This window comes from Plectropomus leopardus, chromosome 14 (genome assembly GCF_008729295.1).
Source record: "Plectropomus leopardus isolate mb chromosome 14, YSFRI_Pleo_2.0, whole genome shotgun sequence".
Classification (NCBI taxonomy): Eukaryota; Metazoa; Chordata; class Actinopteri; order Perciformes; family Serranidae; genus Plectropomus; species Plectropomus leopardus.
In genome coordinates, this window is record NC_056476.1 from 13285667 (window position 1) to 13304933 (window position 19267).

The 19267-nt window shown below is 42.1% G+C and overlaps 1 protein-coding gene across 5 annotated transcripts in view; it reads left to right on the top strand.

The window, feature by feature from the left end:
- Positions 1 to 19267, top strand: part of qkia (QKI, KH domain containing, RNA binding a) — a 98151-nt gene that overhangs the window by 65987 nt on the left and 12897 nt on the right. For all 5 annotated transcript variants that reach the window (XM_042500784.1, XM_042500783.1, XM_042500786.1 and 2 more), the window contains exon 4: positions 46 to 189. In XM_042500784.1, the coding sequence (XP_042356718.1) occupies positions 46 to 189 (144 nt within the window). The remainder of the gene's footprint in view (positions 1 to 45; positions 190 to 19267) is intronic.

Consider the following 19267-nt stretch of genomic DNA (forward strand, 5'->3'; position numbering starts at 1 on the left):
TATCTCTCTCTCTCTCTCTTTTGCTCCCTCTCTATCTCTGTCCAGGAGGAGCAGAACAGAGGGAAGCCAAATTGGGAACACTTAAACGAAGACCTCCATGTCCTGATCACAGTGGAAGACACGCAGGGCAGAGCTGAGATCAAGATGAGGAGAGCGGTGGAGGAGGTCAAGAAGCTCCTCGTACCTGCTGTGAGTACATACCACACACAAGCTCATATATGCACATCACACACACTGTGGTAGCTGCCTATGGCCCAAGTTATTTTTCTAGACCTGGAGAAGTCATGACATGACGCAATGAAATTTTTGCCAAAATCATGGAAACGTATTTTGTGTATTAAATGAAATAACATTCATGTAACGTAACAGCGAGCCCATTTTCTGTAGCTGACAATGTAACATAGCTCTAATATGTGCTGACATGCAACAACATTCTGGTTGTTTATGTTTATGTGTTAATCAGGAAAGTTTCTTCATTTTTTTTACCGCCCTTCATGTCTGCCCACCAGGCATATCAAATAATTTTTTCAGCCCATACAACTTACATACAACTTTAAATGGCTGTATTTTCTATTTATTTGACTGCAGATTTTTAAATCTTTTCAAAATTTTGGCAGTCTTTTTTCCCCTGCTTTAAAAAAGTTGTGGTTTTTATGGAAAACTTAAAAAATGTGGGAGATTTTTTTTCTTAATTTTTTTTAAAGAAAACTGGTATGGAAAGCATCTTTTCTTTAAAAAGTTTCGGCGATGCTTCTCTTAAATTTTTGAAAGACATGTTTTCTTTAAAACTTCCCAAATGACAAAAACTACCAAATGTAAAAACAGAAAATATTGCTGGATTTTTAAATTTCTGACAGTCCTTGAACATATCACGTGTGATGCTGAAATTATGTTTGAATAGAGTTCGAATCTTTTATGTTTTAAAAATGCTAAGCAAGTGGGGCAAAAAATATATATTTGCGTCCTTAAAAAAATCATGGAAAAGTTTTGAAACTTTTTCCATGACAGTATGTTGGAACCCTGTTTAAAGTTCTCCACAAGTAACCCAGTTTAAGTTTTCAAGGAAGTTTACACAAAATGTGCTTTATTTTTGATTTAGTTGTGCTGAGAGAGACCTTTCCATGCTTCTTAGTCCAAACAACAAAAAAATGGGCCTACATATGGAGCACCACCCCTATCCCACTGTTAGCATCCTGTTTACTGCCATATATAGACCAGGAAAACAGGTTGGCTTTACCCCCAGTAGAGTGGAAAAACATAGCTAGCAGTACACACCTCCTGTGACTGCCACATTTCATCTCCGCTTCCCCCCGGCTTCAACTTCCTCATACATTGTGCCACTGGTGATGGCAGCTGATTGCTTTTTGGCATGCAGTGTGTATTTTCCCTGTTAAACTGTGGTGACCAGGTGGACGGGGCAGCTGAAGGTCCAGATTTGCCATCAGGTGGCAACGCACAGGGCTTGGTGGTCTGCGGAAACACTGCCAGCCAAAGCCAGGCATGCAAGGTTAAACAAGAGAGGCAGTGTCACTTGAATCGTAATGTTGTTAAGCTGCTTTCCTTCATGCCCTTTATCCCATAAATGCAGAATTATGTTTACACGTGTACTTCATTTACATGCTTTCATTCTGGGACAAACATATGCAGCAGGGCCGATGTTTGCCCCACATATAGCTGCATTACAATTTAGGAGCTTATAATTTTCAGTAGCAGAATTATGAAGCTTTCTACAAACACTGTAAGTGACAACTTAGGGACTTAAGGAAGACGACCTCCTTTGATTATAAACAAATATGCAAAGCTTAGAGAAGAGCTGGAAGACTTAACAGGCAAAATTGTGGAACGATTGTACATCTGTATGCACAATAAATTAAATTTAAACATGCCTGAAATGGTTACTGGATCAGGATAACTTTATTATGGCTGTATCTAGCACCATGAACTTTTTGTTTCACTCATCTGAACTGCACAGGTTATGGATGTAGGATCTGACACAAGGTGCCATCATGCAGGGGTCTCCTGTCTGGTGTGATCATTCCTCTCTGTCTGTCTCCACGAGGCCTTAGTCCAGCCTGACAATGTGGAAAGCACTTCAATTCATGTCCTCTTGTTTAAGGATTGCTTGTGTCTATTCAGCCTGCCTGTCACTTCTTTGGGCACTTGTTTTGTTTCAGAGAGCAGGAGCGTTTCAGATCTCCACAGCCTGTATGTACACACGGACGATGTTGACACACTTATACATGCACACACGCGCGCTCCAGTATGTGCGTGCGCACACAAACTTGGATGAAGCCAGCAATGTTCTAAAGAGTGATGCAGAATGAGTCACTGTTAACACACATGCATAGACACATACACAACAAAACCCCCTTCGGCGTCCTTTTAAGTCAATGACAGCTCTTGGCAGCTAACAGTCATCTGAATGGAGTGCCACAAAAATAGCGTCCTCGCTTTTCTTGAAATCTCTGTTCATTTTGCAGCCTGACAAGTGCATCAAAGATGGTCTGGTGATTCTGTACCTGAACCGTTTATTGGGTTAAGGAGACGCTCTCTTATATTTCACACACACAAGAAAGCAGCTTCAAGCTCTTTTGAGACACTAATGAAATTTTTCTCATAAAGTTTCACTCTATCATTAATTCAAATAGAGTTTTATAGAGCTAATTAATGACCCATTGCAATTCACCAGAGGCCATTTTCCTTAAAGCAAGGCATCTTTGTTCATTTAAATGAAATAAAAAGATCTTTCCATCAGATAGATGCTCTGTGTTTTTCTGAGCCTGTCAAGCTCACCTGTAAATGCTTTAATTCTTGAAGCATAAATAACATCAGAGTGACATATTCCTTCGTTTTTATATTTATATATTCAAAACTTATAACTCCAAAGTATGTTTTTAATTAAAATTGCTTTTGAACATATTTTGGTTCTTGCATCAATACCTGATTAATTTGTACTGATCATAAGCCGCTTTAGATTTCTATTGTAGATCTGACTTTTCATTCTGCTTACATTAGGGGCAACACTGTTTATGTGCATTACCTCTGTACCTCTGGCACTGGTGTGACACATGAATGTCAATAGAAGTGACGTAGTGTCAGTATGGCAGAATAACTGTCCAGTAATCCTGTTCCTGGATATTGGGTTGGTGTATTATCTACCAAGAAATCCCTTAGGGCACTATATTTTCTTCATGTCGTTGCGTGCTCGCACATGCACACATGAGTGGGTGGGCAGTAGAGCTGGCTGGCAGTAATGCCCTTTATCATGCTAAACTAGATTGGATTAAAGTATGGACACGCTGCGAACGCACTGTTCTAATGAAGGGCATCTTCTCCACTTTGGCGGCGTAAAATCGCCTTTATTAAATCGCACAGGAAACAAAATGTGAGGTCATGCTTTTTTTATTCCCTTTCAAGGAACAGGCTTTTCTTGTCATTGAAGATGACCCAGCTGCAGAAGTTAAACAAAGAGGGAGTATAAAGTGATAATCAAAAGGTTGTTTTGTTTGCAAAGCTAGGGGTAGATTGAAGTTAAAAGCTTTTTAATAATAGTTTTGCTTTTAAATAATCTCATAATTGACTCATATGGGATTAGAGGCCAGGATGTCTGGCGAGAAAAACCTGTACTTACCCAGCCAAGCTAAAGTCGCAGTGATGTAACAGTCAGGCTCATCGTTTTTATTTATATGGTGAGAAAGCTGTGTTGTAGGAACAGTTGTTTAGTTTTATAGTTTTTAATTTGATAATTCAGAATGGTTTTGTTTTTGAAGATTTGTTTAAAGTCTCAAACTAACATGCTGCCTTTTGCAATAATATGCATTAACTGCGCTGACAATATTTCAGAAAGATGTAGGACCAACATATATGTTAGCCAGGCAAATATTGACTGTTTAGTAATGCTCCATCAATGGCTGCTGCTTACTAAGTGATTGATCGGCAGTTGGAAGATGGTACAGGTGGCACCTTTTAAAGTTTCACATTTTTTTCCCTTTTTGCCCTCTATAGGGCTCTTTTGCTCCCCAGTCCTGTGAACTCCTCAACTCTCTGTGAACTGGGTGCAGGGGAACATCGGTGATATGTGAGAGACAGAGGGAAGAAGAGAGAGAGATGGGTGGGAGAGCTTGATTGAGCTACTCTTTCAAGTGTGGATTTACTCCACTGATCCTGCCCTAGTACGCACACACTCACAATAACGCGCGCGCGCACACACACACACACACGGATAGGCATGCCCAGAAAAATACTTAGACAAATACTGCACATGCATGCACGTACACACGCATACACACTCGCTAAAATGCTCTGCTCATCCCTTGAGTCTTTGGTTAAGGCCCTCAAACGGAGCCGGCAGCAGAGCCCCACTGCACTTTGGGTAACCTCCACTGAGATACTTGCAGAGCTGTATGCATAAACCCTGACTGGCCCACTCTACTTCCCCTTTCTGTCCCTAGAAGGGCTGGAGAGCAATACCAACTGACCCAGGGTTTCCCACACATTCATTTATTTGTGGTGGGCCGCCATAATAAAGTAATCTACTGCAACAAATAGATAATTTTCTAGCACTATTGGAATATATACCGTGGCATTATTTATTGCACCACACTCGCCGGGCGCAGAGAATACAGTTGTTGCAGTAGCAGTAGAACACCAGGCACAGTGAAAGTGAAACTTAACTGTTCATTGTGCTTGGTCTAAAAGAGACCAATCACTAAAATCAGGTGGGGAAAAAAAGATATAAGGATATTGGCATAATGAGTTGTTATATATTGGCATACCAGTTTTCAACAAAAAATCCAATATCATGCATCCCCACAACAGTCCCTTTCAAACTGTGACAGAGACAGAAAACAAGACTTATGGATATGCCATGAATCACGATTAAGTACACTTATTTAACCATCACAAATAAGAACCGGCTCTCAGCTGACTTGTGTAAACAGACTCTAGCTTAAGTCCAAATCCATCTGAATTACATTCATATGTTATTCGTGAACTTCTGCTGAGTTGTTCTCCCCATGTCAACCAAGTTTTGGATTTGGAACGCAGAAATTCTTCTGCTATGTATTAAGACTTAGGCTGGAAACTGTATACACATATCTATATGAGTTTGTGTCAAGCTGGCCTTTGGCTACAGTGCAGTTTCAGTGTAATTAATGATTAAAAGACTCAACATGTATTAATGAAATATAGCAGATAAACAGAGAGAAAACACCTCAACTGAGATCCACCAGGAAGCAGTTGAGGCAGACAACCACTGCTGTGCTCCTCTGTATGTGTTCAAACATGTAAGCATGTTGCACCTTGGCCAAACCCTTGTTATGTTGTCAGGTAGCAGCAGGTATTTTTACTTTTAACAGCTGAGCCAAAAAAAAAAAAACCTGCTGTGACATCACTGATTGCGATTGGCCACAAGAAAAACATTCCTTAATGTTTTACTACAAGCAATGCAGCAGCAGTCTCCAAGTGATGTAGTGTAAACGCACAGTCTCTACGTACCTGATGGCAAAGCTGCGTGCACGAGGTGTTGGCACAGTGTCTCTCTTCACCTCCCCCCAACCAACCAAAACTTTGACGATTATTGGCTGTTGATTAATGCCGAAGCTCCGGAGCCCAGACAATGGTATTCGGGACAGCCCTAGAAGAGAGAATAGTAGGGTATCTTTTACGTTTTAACAGCCTTTTCGGCTCTGATAATAAGTTGACAACCTGGCTTCCTATACTGGTTAACATGCATAACCACAATTAAATTAAACCAACCTTGCCCTGCGATGTCTGCTTTTTACACAGCAGATGAAAGTGTTCTTGGTATTTTGGAGTCATGTGTAGGTGGTAAGTAGCAGTTAATTTAGATCTATTGCGGAGCCTCTCTTTCTGCAGCAAGATTTTGACAGATGTGATGATAGATAGGTGACACAGTGCTTGCGTTTGAATATGTACACACATTCAGCTCTGTCAGGCTGCATTTCTGTTTTTGTGTGTCTATTTGTGTATTTATGCACACATGTGCTCATTAATGTTTGTTGGTGTGATTGACAGGTGTATGCACTGGACATTGTTATGGCGATAATAAATTCTCTTCTGTCTCCTCAGGTCACTGCACTGTATAAAGGGCTTATGGGAAAATGACAGACAGGGAGACAATTGGACAAGGCCGTCTGAGTAGAGACAAAGGCCTTGTCCTGAGGTAACCCTGAGAGCTGTCGCCCAAAATCACGTTTATATTTGGCTGTTTAGAGTCCTAGAAAGGTCTTTGTGTTTGTGTTATGCTTTTAGTTACTTGTGCTGAGTCTCACTCAAGTGTAGCTGGATGCAGGGTTTCTTTAAGGGCTAATTAGAGAGACCTTGGATTTGTATCATGCTGAATCCTGTAAACACTCATCAGACTCAGACAGCAGAATCATATTCTATTTAGAGGTCCCCTGAGTTGCTCTGCTTTTCTCTTTTTCTAGCATTTGTCCTTTGATAGAATTGTCAGGGCGCAATGGCTTTGACCTTTGTATTATTTTCGGCAATAATGTTGCTGATCTAGAAAATGAGGTATATAATTCTGTCGCATTGCACACTGCAAGTTGCACTATAAAAACCCCAAGCAGACTAAATCCTAAAATGTCAATGTAAACATGTTACCCTGGAAACGAACCCCCAGTTCAGCACCTCATGCTTTCTGAGAGATCACATTTTTATGCTCTGTAGTGAGAAGTCAGCTGCGTGCAGAATTTTTAGTCTGTTGATTCTGGTCTTTAGTGGATATCATTTGATCTGAAAGGACTGCTGTAAAGCAAATATTTTTTTTATTTCATAAGATCTTAAAGAGGAGGTTCCTATAGGGACAATCCCGTACGTGTTGAAGCAAGAACTGAAGTCATGTAATGCAAGATTGCCTGATAAAGGAAGCTCCAGACAATGCTATCTACATTGCTCTACATTTGATTCTGTGCAGTGACGGCAGGCACTCGCCGCAAGGTATCTACAGTACATTAAGAGAGGTTCAGACACACACACACATACACACACACAAAGAGTTCCCGTGAAGCAGGAAAGGTTAGGTTTGAAAGGAGAACAGCACACAAAGAAAGAGAAAGCTCGTTGGTGCACGGGCACTTTGGCCCTGGAGAGCCGAGTGCATGTCTCCCTGAATGAAACTGTCATTGCCGAGAACAAAGTGAGTATGGTAGCAGCCCGAGCAGACCAGCGGCCTCGAGCACTACTCCATTTGCAACATGGTGGGAACCCAGTCCTGCTCTCTTGCTCCAGCTCACTGCTCTCTCTTGTGCTCCATCTCCCCACTTTCCCCTAAATACTTCTATCAACCTTTTTTTAAAGTTTATTTTTTTTCCACTTATGTAGTTCTCGTGCACATACTGGAAATTAGAAAATGGTTTCATTGCTCCACTTATCTTCCTTTTTTCATTTTTTAAATAAATGCTTTGGCAGTGGAAAGCAAAGTGGAAGCTCTCCATCCATTGTCATGTTTGGCTCCCCAGTCTCATTTGTAGTGCTTCCAGGCCAAGACTAAGTTTCTCTTTTGGGCAAACCTGCACACCCGTCCCTTTGTTCTTATTCCTGTCTCTTTGTCCCCAGAGCCTGCTGTATCTCCTCATCTCTCTTTCTCTTTTTCTCTCCTCATTCGCTCAGCTATGGACCACCTTTGAGGAAGAACATACAGTAGATGGTGTTTTTGTAAAAGCCAGACAGATGGACTCAAATGGACGCCAAGTTTGGCGATCTGCGGGGTGTTGTGTCTGTACTCGCCAGTATGCATCCGCCTTGGCAGAGCACTACAATGGCAGCACCATCAGAACCACTCAGGAAAGGCACATGCACAGGGAGAAGATAATGCAGAACGAGCGGAGCTAGATTTAAACAGTGGAAGTCTGTTATATGCTGCAGTGTACCGACTTTGCAATCAATAAGCACCTCTTTTTTGTTTTTCTTTCTTTCCAGCTCTCACTCTGTCCTCCTCTCTCTCTGTCAGCAGTGTATGACAAATGAGTACAAAACACCATCTGGCTGCATCCATTCTTGTGTGCCTCTCCAATTAATGATGTTTATTCTCTGTTAGGCCTACCTATCACTACCATTCTCCTCTTATTTACTCTTAATTTACTCACCCTCCCCACCCTGGGCATCCTCTGTCATGCATGATATCCACCCATTTCCACAAGAAGAGAAGCTTTTATTTTTTATTGTGCCTCATTGGATGTTGCACTCCTTTGACTGTGTGAGGTGCAAGTTACACAGAGGTTGTTTAAAACAGGATAGTTTCTATTTTTTTCTTGTTTTCCTTTGTTGCAATGCATCTGTCATTACTTTCTTGTTTTTTCACTTTAGTGTTTTTTTTTTAGATAAATAGACACTAAAATCACATTAATATCCCATTCAGCTAAGTTAGCTCAGGCAAGCTAAATTAATACCCATTATGCATACATTTTGTTCAGTAAAAATACACTAAACTATTGCCACCAGTCTGCTGCTCGCTAGCATTATTTTGGCTGGTAGGAAATCAGATCTTCTTTTGATCTGAGTCTCATTGGCCAGTGAGTCTCAAAAGTGAATTTCAGTCACAATGTGGGAGATTATGTGAATCGGAACGAAAAAGAAGTTAAGGTGTGGAGAAACTAGCTTATGTGTTTCTATCATCCTGGGCATCTTAGAATTCCCCATTCCATCTTGTTTACTGCCTGTAACTTAGCTGCAAGGCCTGCAGTACAGCTGTAGACTCTGACACACTCCACAATGCAATAAAGCCTCTAATATCTGCTCTTGTCCTGTACTGCACATTTGTGCACATGTTAATGTGATTAATGACAACGGTAGCTATTTTGTCACTAAGCCAGCCAGCTCAGGTAGGCTTATGGGCCGTGCAGGTAGGCAGAATGTAGGTAGTTTTAGTCGACCTTGCAGCCTCTCTGTCCCTGTTGGCTGTTATTACCTTCATCAGGCTAATGAAGGAGTTGGATTGGATCATATTAACCTCCTAATCTCCACCTCCCTGGACACCATAGTTACAACAGACTGGACTGCACTGTTCACTGCTCTCATTATATATATTTGTGTGTGAGAGAGAGAATTGTGAGCCTGTCCCACCTGCACGTAGACACTGCATCTCCCACAAGAATGTTAATCATCTTTTTAATTGGCTTCCTTGACTTAGTGACCTCTACTTGAGACGGCAAGCCTGCATCACTGTGCTCCTCCCTCACCGCTGTGCTGCTGTTTTTGTATGAAATATGTGTGTGTGTGTGTGTGTGTGTGTGTGTGTGTGTGTGTGTGTGTGTGTGTGTGTTAGTGTAGTGTCGTGTCTAGCTTCCAGTCACTCTCAAGCAGGAGAAATTGGAGCTGGCCTGGAGGCAGTGTGATCTTTGACCCCCAACCATCCTCTTGTCATCCACTTTCATCATTATCCACCTTCACATCCTCACACTCTTTGTACTCATTCATCTGGCCTGTTGGTCCTTCTATGCCCTGCTAATACATTTGAGATAGGTACTTCACAGACACCTATTCAGACCCTGTAACCAGGAGAGCAGAGCAGAGCAAACACTAAAACTGGGCGATGTATAAATCGCCTCTGATTAATGATCTAGAGGTGATAAGTGGGTAATTGGAATTGACCACTTAAGCCGTTTTACCACAGGAAAAAGATGTGGCTCTCCCGACACCAGTGTCAATAATGGTTACTATTTGATTCTGTAGTGTGTGTGTGAGAAGCTAACCATGATTGGCCCTGTCAGGTGAAACAGTATTTACCCACCCATGCATGACGGCATATATACATCCCCCAGTAGCTTCCTTTTTTCATGACTTTGTTGGTTACATAAATAACTGGCAAGCAGCTGCTTTTCAACTCCAGACACCAGAGCAACAATAAAATGCTTAATTCCTCTGGCCTTAATGTTGGCATTAACTTCAAACACCTGAAAGCAGGCACAAGCAAGACCCTGACTGGTATCCCCAGTATAGACTGGGTTGAAAATAAACACACAGGCAACCAGTCAGATCACACAGAAGCCCGCAAACAAAAACACACAATTATTGGCAGAAGAATGTGGGAGCTATTTTTACCTGGGCCCTACCTCTGTATGTCAGAGAGAGGACAAAGAGAATGTTTTTGTGTTTGCTCACAAATGTGCTGGAAGGGAAACCACCATCCATCTCTCTTTGGTAAATCATGTTAGAAGAGAACAGTGGTCCACATATATTATATTTCACTGATTTTGTTTGCATTGTTTTTATTTCCACTTTTTTCTACCATTGGATATGTCACCCACACTTTCTGGCCAAACAAAGGTGTTATTCCCTAATAGTCAGGGTCTGAATTTAACACCCTCCAAGCTCCAAATGCGAGTAGATTTTCCATTTGGCAAGTAAATCTCGGAGGGCTGTCTGCCACACTGGCGTGTGAATGTTTGTACCAAAATAGCCGTGTTTAAAGTCTCAATGCTGAGAGTCACTGCCGTGTTTTGGTGTCAGTTAGGGGCTCTGCTGCCCCTCTGCTGTCTGTGTCCCACATTCAGACCTGCGCCTTTGTGGCAAAACTTGACCGCCGTGAGCGCCCCTGGTTTTGCAGCACTGTTTACTGTTTGGGACATCAGCTGATCCGCTAAACTATAACCCACCACCGGTCTGCTGCAAGCATTGCACACATTTTTATGGAGGTAATTAAGTATTAACACCCAAGCCCCGTTGTTTGAACCAAGATGGCAAACTCTTTTCGCCTCTCCGTTCTTACCTTTCACAGTAAAAGCCCTACAAGGATACACTGCATCACTGCTTACCAGAGGGAACTCATGTGCATGCTGAGGCTGTGGTCATGAGTTGTTTAATATATTTGAATGTTTTTTGCTTTAGATTTTCCTCTTGCTTCTTTAAGTTTGCTGTCAAAATAATACATTATTATTTCAATGAAATGTAATGAAACAAATGTAAATGCAGACAAAAAGGCAATTTATTATTGTTTACCGGTAAAAATATGCTTGGCCAGTAGATTTTTTCTTCAACCAGCCACCTTGTTAATCAAAAAGTCAATTTAGGAAACTGCTTGTAGTTCTTTCTTTAGTCTGTGTTTTTCCTTTTCTGTCTTTCCATCCATCTTTCACCACCCTGTTTCCTCTCAGTGTGTGTCCTTTCTCATTTCATCCTTTTGTCGTGTATTTGCCCTCTTTTCTTGCTGTCTGCTGCTCTCTTTCTCTCACTGGGTGATTGAAGGGACAAGCCTTTCACCACTCTCTTCCATTACTGTATCTGCAGTGGCCTGAAGGCCACCACATCCTGTTGATAACACACAGGTTACAAACCACAGAACAGGCAGAAACTGTCTGTAACAACTTTGCCAGTGATGCAAAAAAAACATGACAGTCACTCATGCATGATAAAACTGTACAAAAAAGATATTTCCTATAGATTGTGTGGAGAGGACATGCAATAACATGCTGTATTTTCTGTGCAATAACAAATAGGTAACTTCTACCCTATTTTAAAGTATTTATTGGCCCTTTATTTGTTGTATGTGTGCCTCATATTTTATTAGTTTGTGTTATTGTTTATTTTTAATACTTGCACTTTGGAAGTGGCACTTTTAAATTTTTCATATTGTCCACAATGACAATAAATGCTTTCTATACTGTTCGATTCGATTTGATTCGATTCTATCAACTATGCCAGTGATGCAATAAACTGTGACGAAGAGTCACTCATGCATTATAAACCTATAAAAAGATGCTTTCTGTAGAATGTATGGAGAGAACATGTCTCTGTTTTTACTAGTTTGAACCTAATTTAAATGACTCCCAAGTCGCACAAATTCCTCCAGTCTAAGCTTTTTATTGCTTCACTACATACGGTAACCACTGAGCCTCTTTCCATGTGTGCCAGGTCCCTCCTGTCAGCTCGAACCTGACAGGAGGGACTTGGTCTGGTCTTGGCCCAAGGGTTCCTCCCCTGCCATCCCTCCCCGCCACACCTCCATCTGCCCATCTCTCCTCATCTCCAGCTCGATGGCTCTCCTGGGGGGCAGACAGGTGCTTCTAACCCTAAAGAAACTGTACCCCTGCAGGGAACAACCTGCCATAGCCTGGCCACCTTCCCCAGTCTTGTCCTCCCATGTTTAATGTCCTGGCCCTACAACTGAAAGTTAGGCTGACTTCTTCAGCCAGCCTCAGTCTGGAGAAACTTGGCCGCTCTGCCTCCCATATGTTGTTATGAAACACGTAGAAAAACAATCTACAGCCGGCGTGATCAGATATTGCCGCATGCCTTTAAAACAAGTCTTAATCATCATCAGATATCTTCAGCAATTAATGCCTCCCAACAAAGAAACGGTTGATTGTAGTGACTTTGCGATCGTGGTATTAATTGTGTTTAATTTAGATAGAATTTCTTGTGTATGTGCAGCTTCCCAGGGGGCAGACCTATGGTATGCTCATTAGTTGAGGGGGTTGTGTTTCATAAATGTGTGCTTGCACGCACATGGTGACATAAGAACAAGGAGAGAGGCATTGTGACTTTGAATTCCACTCTGCCTGCTGTTCCCCTCATCATCTGGAGTCTGCTCACGGAGCCAGCCACAGGAAACTCTAAAGCGGGGAAAAGATTCAGATTGCAATAACATTTGTGCTGAATGGCACCTTTCATCTCCTTCCTCACCTTTCCTCACTTGTTTTATCCCTCTGTCATTCACAGCCTCACTGGTGTGGACAAGCAGGGAAGAAAGAGAGAAGCACAGTGAGATGCATATGCATTACTACAGTCATGTAAAATCTAGAGATACCTAAATTGTCAACTAAGTACAAATAAATTAGATTTAAGCTTTGACTTTGACCAAGCTTTGGCAAATTTTCTGTACATATGGAACCAGTGTAGCATAGATGGATATATTTTAATCCATCACATTTTTCAACAATGACTGATCAACATTTAATCACTTAAACAAACACACATGGTAAAGTCTGGTTAAACCTGGATCAGACATCAGTTTTCTCATGCTTTGTTCAGATACCTAGCATTTCAATCTCTCAGACGTGAGGAAATTGGTTTGATTTCTTTTGAACAAAATGGAGAAAAAGGCAATAAGAACCTAGGCCAAGAATGTTCTGCAAATTGTAAAAAATAATAGTGAAAAATGACATGAAAATGAGCATAAGAGAGAGAGAAAGAGAACCAATAGAGAATTATCAGAAATAATCAATAAATCTAATTTATAATAATTAGAATCAAACATTTAAAATTAAGATATGGAAAAAATATTTTATTAGTATTACTTCTTTTTATATATTTATTTTTAGCACTTTTGTTCCAAGTCATTTCCTATTTCATTTATTATTACTTTTCATTTTTAATTTATGGTTTGCTAGTTAATGGTAGGTGGCAGGTAATTTTTTTGGTCTGGTTTTTTTATGTAATATTTTGCAAATTTTTGGGTCATTTCTTGTTCAGTTGCTTTGTTGTCATATTTCCACGTTTTTGAAAGTCATGACGCCCGTTTGCATAGGTTTTAGAGGGTTAATGCTAGTATTGAATGAAGAAGAGTGTCCAGTCACCTTTTATTGGTGGCAGCTCTGTGTCCCGGGTTTGAAAACTTGCCATCCATTGTCCTGAGCCCAACCTCAGCCTCATCATACCGCAATTACCACGTTCTCTGTTACACTCTCTCCCGAGTTCCTCCTTTCCTTATTTCTCCTTGAAACATCATCCTGTTCCTAATCCATCTCTTTCCTTTCTTCCCTCTGAGGGGAATTACTCCTGTTTCGTCTCTTGTCTTGTTCATTTAGTTTTTTAAGTCGGCTGAGATCCCCAGTGAAGGTGCATTCTATGTACACAGGCCCTCTGCACCACTTACAAAATTGCCTTTGCCCACTTGTACTGTCCTTTTAATTTCAGTTCACACACATACACGTGCACTCCGGTCCCTATCCACCCAGGTCCCTTACATCATTGTAAAATAACCTGCTTCCTAATCCACCAGGTTGTGTTTGGCTCCTCCGGGGGGCTTTTCAAGTGTCCTAATACAGTGCACAGGAAGGGAAGGCGGGTAACGAGGCAAGCTCAGAAGCCCGGGCATTTTTAATCTGCCCTGGTCCTCCAGTGGCAAGGAGAGGGACCCTGCAGGCCTCTGGCCAATCTCTCTGCCTCTCTTTGAAGGTCTCCTTAATCCCCTTATAGAGAGGCAAGGAAATGCAGATGTGTGTGTGCATGTTTTCATGTGTGCATATGCCTGTGGGTCGTTTTTAGCTGTGGTTAGGACCGTGCATCTCCAAAGGTCCAACGCTGATTGAGACTTGAGCACATTGTCTCTCCGCCACTCTGTGCCTTTGTGTCTCACACACACAGGCCGCTTTATATATTGTCCTCCCAGAGTAGTTTCTGAACTTCCCCAGGGGCATTACTAGGGCCAAGCTTCAACATCTGCAAACTGGGAACACACACACACACACACACACACACACACACACACATACACACACACATACATAGTGCTTTCATCTCTGCCTCTCCAGCGACTGTGTGTCCCAGTGTTTAGGCAGGAAAATAGGATTGTGTAGAGCTCAGCGTTTAGAGAGCCCAAAGGCCGCCTGTCAAATTCAGCTCCTACAGTCTGTGATGCCTCGCTTTGCCAGCCGTCGCTCAAGTCATTTCAAACTCCATTCTCTCAGTCCCACCAGCCAACTCCGGACTGATGGCTTTCTTTGCCTCCGCCATGGCATCTCAAGTGCAGTTGCTTTTTTATCTCACTTGGGTTCATTTGGTTTGTTTATCGCAGTCCCCTCCTTTTCGCTTTCACAGTGTTATTGTTTGTTAGTGTTGATGTTTGAAATACTTCACTTGCTGTCTACTGCGCTGACTGGTTTTCCCATGGTGGAGCTTGGGTTGTGTTCAGTGGGGCAGAGCAAGACTAAAACCAAAACATTTCTTTTTTTCCCCGTTCAAAAAGCTCTTTCGAAATCCCAATGTTTTGTTGGGTTTTTTTTTCTTTTCTTGGCAGCGACGGCACACAACATCTGTACACTATCATACAAAGAAAATAGAATATCCTTTTCAGCAGTGAATTATAGGCGACTGAATTGTCCTTCAAGCTTAGTCAGTGAACCAAATTATCAAGAGAATCACAGGGAAAGTTGTCTTTTTGGTAGCATGGTGACATATGTTTGCAGTGAAGAGAAGAATTAGTTTCATGTGAGTGAACTGGACTCCCAGATCTATCAGCCTTGCATGTTCACACTGTTTATGTGAGTAATTAAATGAAGTAAAGATGATTTTTTTTTTCATCAAGCCAAGGACACCCAAGGATGTTTTCTTAAATTAAGTAATTTAAAAAGGTGTTCTGACTGCATACATCCAGGTAGATCCATCCAAAGGGTTGCAGGTTTGAATGCACATCTTTCAGTAGGTACTTAGATCCCTGTTTTAGGAGTCAGGATCTCTGAATGATGCAAATCCCTTAGCAGTATTTAAAGCTCCCAAATCATCCCTGGCCAAATCCCTTCAAGATATTCCCTGCTCGATTGGATGGCATTAAAGGATCGCAGCGACAGAACAATACACCGTCTGGCAGCCTGGTGGAATGAGGGATAAAGGGAGGGGAGGAGAGGGGAAAGCGGAAGGAGAAACAGAATGGAAGTGGATGAATAAGGTAGAGGCCGAGAGTGCAAATTGGGAATACGTGCTGGGAGGACAGAGGAAGGAAAGGGAGTTTTATTGGTAAGCAGGGAGCAGATGATGAGAGAGAAGGGGACAGGAGAAACAGACAGCTGTTTGTTGGGTTGAACAACAAGGTGGGACTGAATGATCCCTGCTGTTCTTAGTCTGTAACATCGTCTGTTTGTCAACGGCAGTTCAGGCCAACAAGCTTTAATAATATATCCAAATCTTGTTGTTAAATCTGTATATATTTTTCTAGGTTATTTATATGAAGTTTAATCCGCTCTTAATGCTGTTATGTTACATGGAATACCAGCCCAGTTTCTGAGGATAAACAAGATCACTCAGAATTTCCGTGCAGCTTTTCCCCTTGTACTATTGGAAATGCTTTTGATGGGAGAGAAAAACTGTCTTTTTTTTTTTTTTTTTTTATTTCTGCAGTGAGCGGGTAGAAAAACAAATTTTCTCTCCTTCTCCCTTTCCCCTCTCAGTTCTCCTGTCAGTGGCACTGAGTCTATGTATGTGCGTGTCAGTTGATATTGATGGGACTCTCACAAAGAACCAAGGCTGCCCACTTCAGTCCTTTCAGCACAATAAAAAGCTGTTATAAGCCCCATAGATCCAGAGGCCGTGCCAATGCCATGGCCCAGGCTGCATCCGCCACCCATACTTACTTTGCATGTTACAGCCAACATCAGAGAAGCTGTGGGAGTACACTGGGCTCTACCAATTTAAATGAATACTTCTCTGCAACATATAGTAACATCATGAGCAGCCACCAATGCTCCATCACACAGAACACGCAGGAGCTTTGTTATGATGCAGAAAGTGAAAGTATTAACACAGGAGTTAGTTTCTGACTTTGTAATGTGCCACTTTCAACTGTACCTCAGTAAGCTGTGTGATTGACAGTAATGGGGCGGAGCAGCCGTGATGAGTTTGTAATAATCTGACTGGAGTCAGGTTCACTTCTATGCTAATGAGCTAGTGTGTTGGTGGTTTAGCATGACTAATGGCGCACATCGCTAACAGAGCTGTCTGGGAGAGAGGACGGGGAGCAAAAGGAGGAAAGGAGAAATAAAGAGGCTTTGCCGGAGTGTCGTGAAGGTATAAGACAGTCAGAGTTGCAGGAGATTGCGTTGTTAGTCTTTGGGGAAAAGGAAAATACAGTTGAGGTCTGATTCCCTTGGCAGATATGTTCACAAAAGCTGAGGAGCAAGGCAGAGGAAAGAAAATTGCCTTTGAAAGTGCAGCAGTGAATTTGAGAAAGGACATGTGGTACTTATACCAGCACACTTTTTATGTTACTTTTTCATGTGCTTTTTATGAAAGAGAACAGGAGAAAGGCTCTGTTTGTGTACCTTTTATGTGTTTTTTTCTCCCATCTTCTTGATTGAAACATGGGCTTATTTCTGAGAAGTGAGAGGTGTGTAATATGTGTTTATTTATTGTATATATAAGTAGCTTTTACTCACATTTTAGTGTTTGCTTTAAGCATGGTGTTTTCAGGAGAAAGAAAAAGTGTGTGTGCAGCTTATGTATTTTTTGTTTTAGCAGGAGTTGTTTGATTTATCGTCTTGTCGATGAAAACATGGGAATCAGGTTTGCCACACATGTGTTTTCATTTCTTACCCCAATCCAGCTTCCAAGTTTGCTTTAGTTGCCTTGGATTGATTAAACTTTCTTGTCACTTATTTATTTAGTGTGGAGATGTTTTGAAGCTCGCTACAAGTACTCATTCCTTCCTCTTCTCTAACCCTACGCTTCTGGAGAGTGTGGAATTGTTGATAAGTCGTCTTGGCAGCGTGGCGAGAGTAATCATTTTCCTCCAGATGTTAGAGTTTGGGAAGGAACCAAAAGGGAGGCGAGAGAGGGAGGGGAACGGGAGAAAAACCAGCTGCCGCCACTACCAGTTCCACCCTTCTACATGAAGTCATCTACTCCTCCCTCCCCGAGGCTCCCAATACCTCCTCCTTCACTCCACTCTGCAGATTTTTTTCCCTCCCTCCCCTTTCGTTCTCAGTTCTACACATTCTGCCTCTCTCTGTATCCCAGGAGGCCGCCAGGGCAGGCTGTGTTTACTGCTGAGGTAATTGGAGTAGTTTGGAGAGAGCCTGACCCCAGCCCTGCTAAGGCCTAAGATATGTGTGTGTGGCTGTGTGTACACACATGTGAGCATACGCCTGTTTGTGATGACTGGCAGTGAGGCCAGGGAAGGAAAGCAGGCCTTAGCCAGTGTCAGCCCACTGGGGAACAGACAAATTGGTTTTCACTACGCTGTCTGTCTTTTCTTGTCTCGTATTCTCCAGCTATCCCTTTCTTCTTCCTGTATATCTCTCCATCTCTCCACCAACTCAAAGACAATCATTCACGCTTTCTGTTGTACTTGCTCTGCAGCGCTTTTTCTCCTCCTGGTACTCTTTTGTTCCACCTCTCTTTCTATCTCTCCCTCTGCTCATCATTTCATCTCTCGGAGCTGAGCTGTTAGCTGAGCCGAGCTGCATAGACGGTGACTCTTGCCAGATATGAGCAAAAACTCCCCCTCAGTTGCAGCCATAGACATGAGCAAATTCATCCAACCTAATCCAGGCGCCTGTTGTGTTTATCTGTGGATGAGATGGATGGGAAAGGGCCTGGAGTCGGGGTGTCGGGAGAGTGAGGGTGCAGCCCTGTAAACACTCTGAGAGAGCCTGTTGCTTATCGTCATCCCCATGCACATACATTATATAGCAGTGATACTCAACTTATGGCTTGCAGGCCAAATGTGGCCCCCCCAACCATTTTCTAATTCATAATACAAACAAAGTTATTCACACTAAGAAATCTTTTTGTACTCTAAGTATACATAGGGTGCCAGATTGCATAAAAAAGCATATAAATAAAGCTTGTTTTTCAAAACAAGTACCAGTGGAGGATCCCCCGCAGCCCCCAACAGAGGTCCTTCCTAAGCCCTTAATGTCCTAAAAGCCTAGAAATGTCCCAAAATCCTAGAAACATCCTAAAACCCAAGAAACATTTTGAAAATCCAAGAAGTGTCCTAAAATCCTCAAAATGTCCTAAAATCCTGGAAACATTCTAAAATCTTAGGAATGTCTTACAATCTTAGAAACGTGCTACAATCCTGGAAATGTCCTAACATCATGAAAATGTCCTGTAATCCAAGAAACATCCCAAAATCCTACAAATGTCCTAAAATCCTTAAAATGTACGGTATAAGCGGCTGCTGTGACTGGCCCCTGGCCTCCTGTCATTTTGCAAAAGTGGCCCCCCAAGCAAAGCAAGTTGAGTATCCCTGCTGGATAGCATTGAACATAAGCTATATTGTGTGTTACAATTGGCTTTAGCTACAGTTTGTTTGTCATCAACATGAACACAAGCTTTGATCAGGAGAGAGTGCACCATGACAGTGATTTAGCATGCATCCAGTGACCTCATCGCAGGGTTGTCAGGTAGTGGCAGTGGGACACGGCTCACCTACTTTAGCTCATCGTACTCCCGTCTGCCTTCTCCTCCCTCCTGCTCCCCTTCCCTCCTTCCCTCATCCCTCTGTCTTGCTCCTCCCTGATAGCTTTTACCGCTCTGCTGATTTCACAAATAGGCCTCATTGATTGAATCTGATTCTTGTGGATAG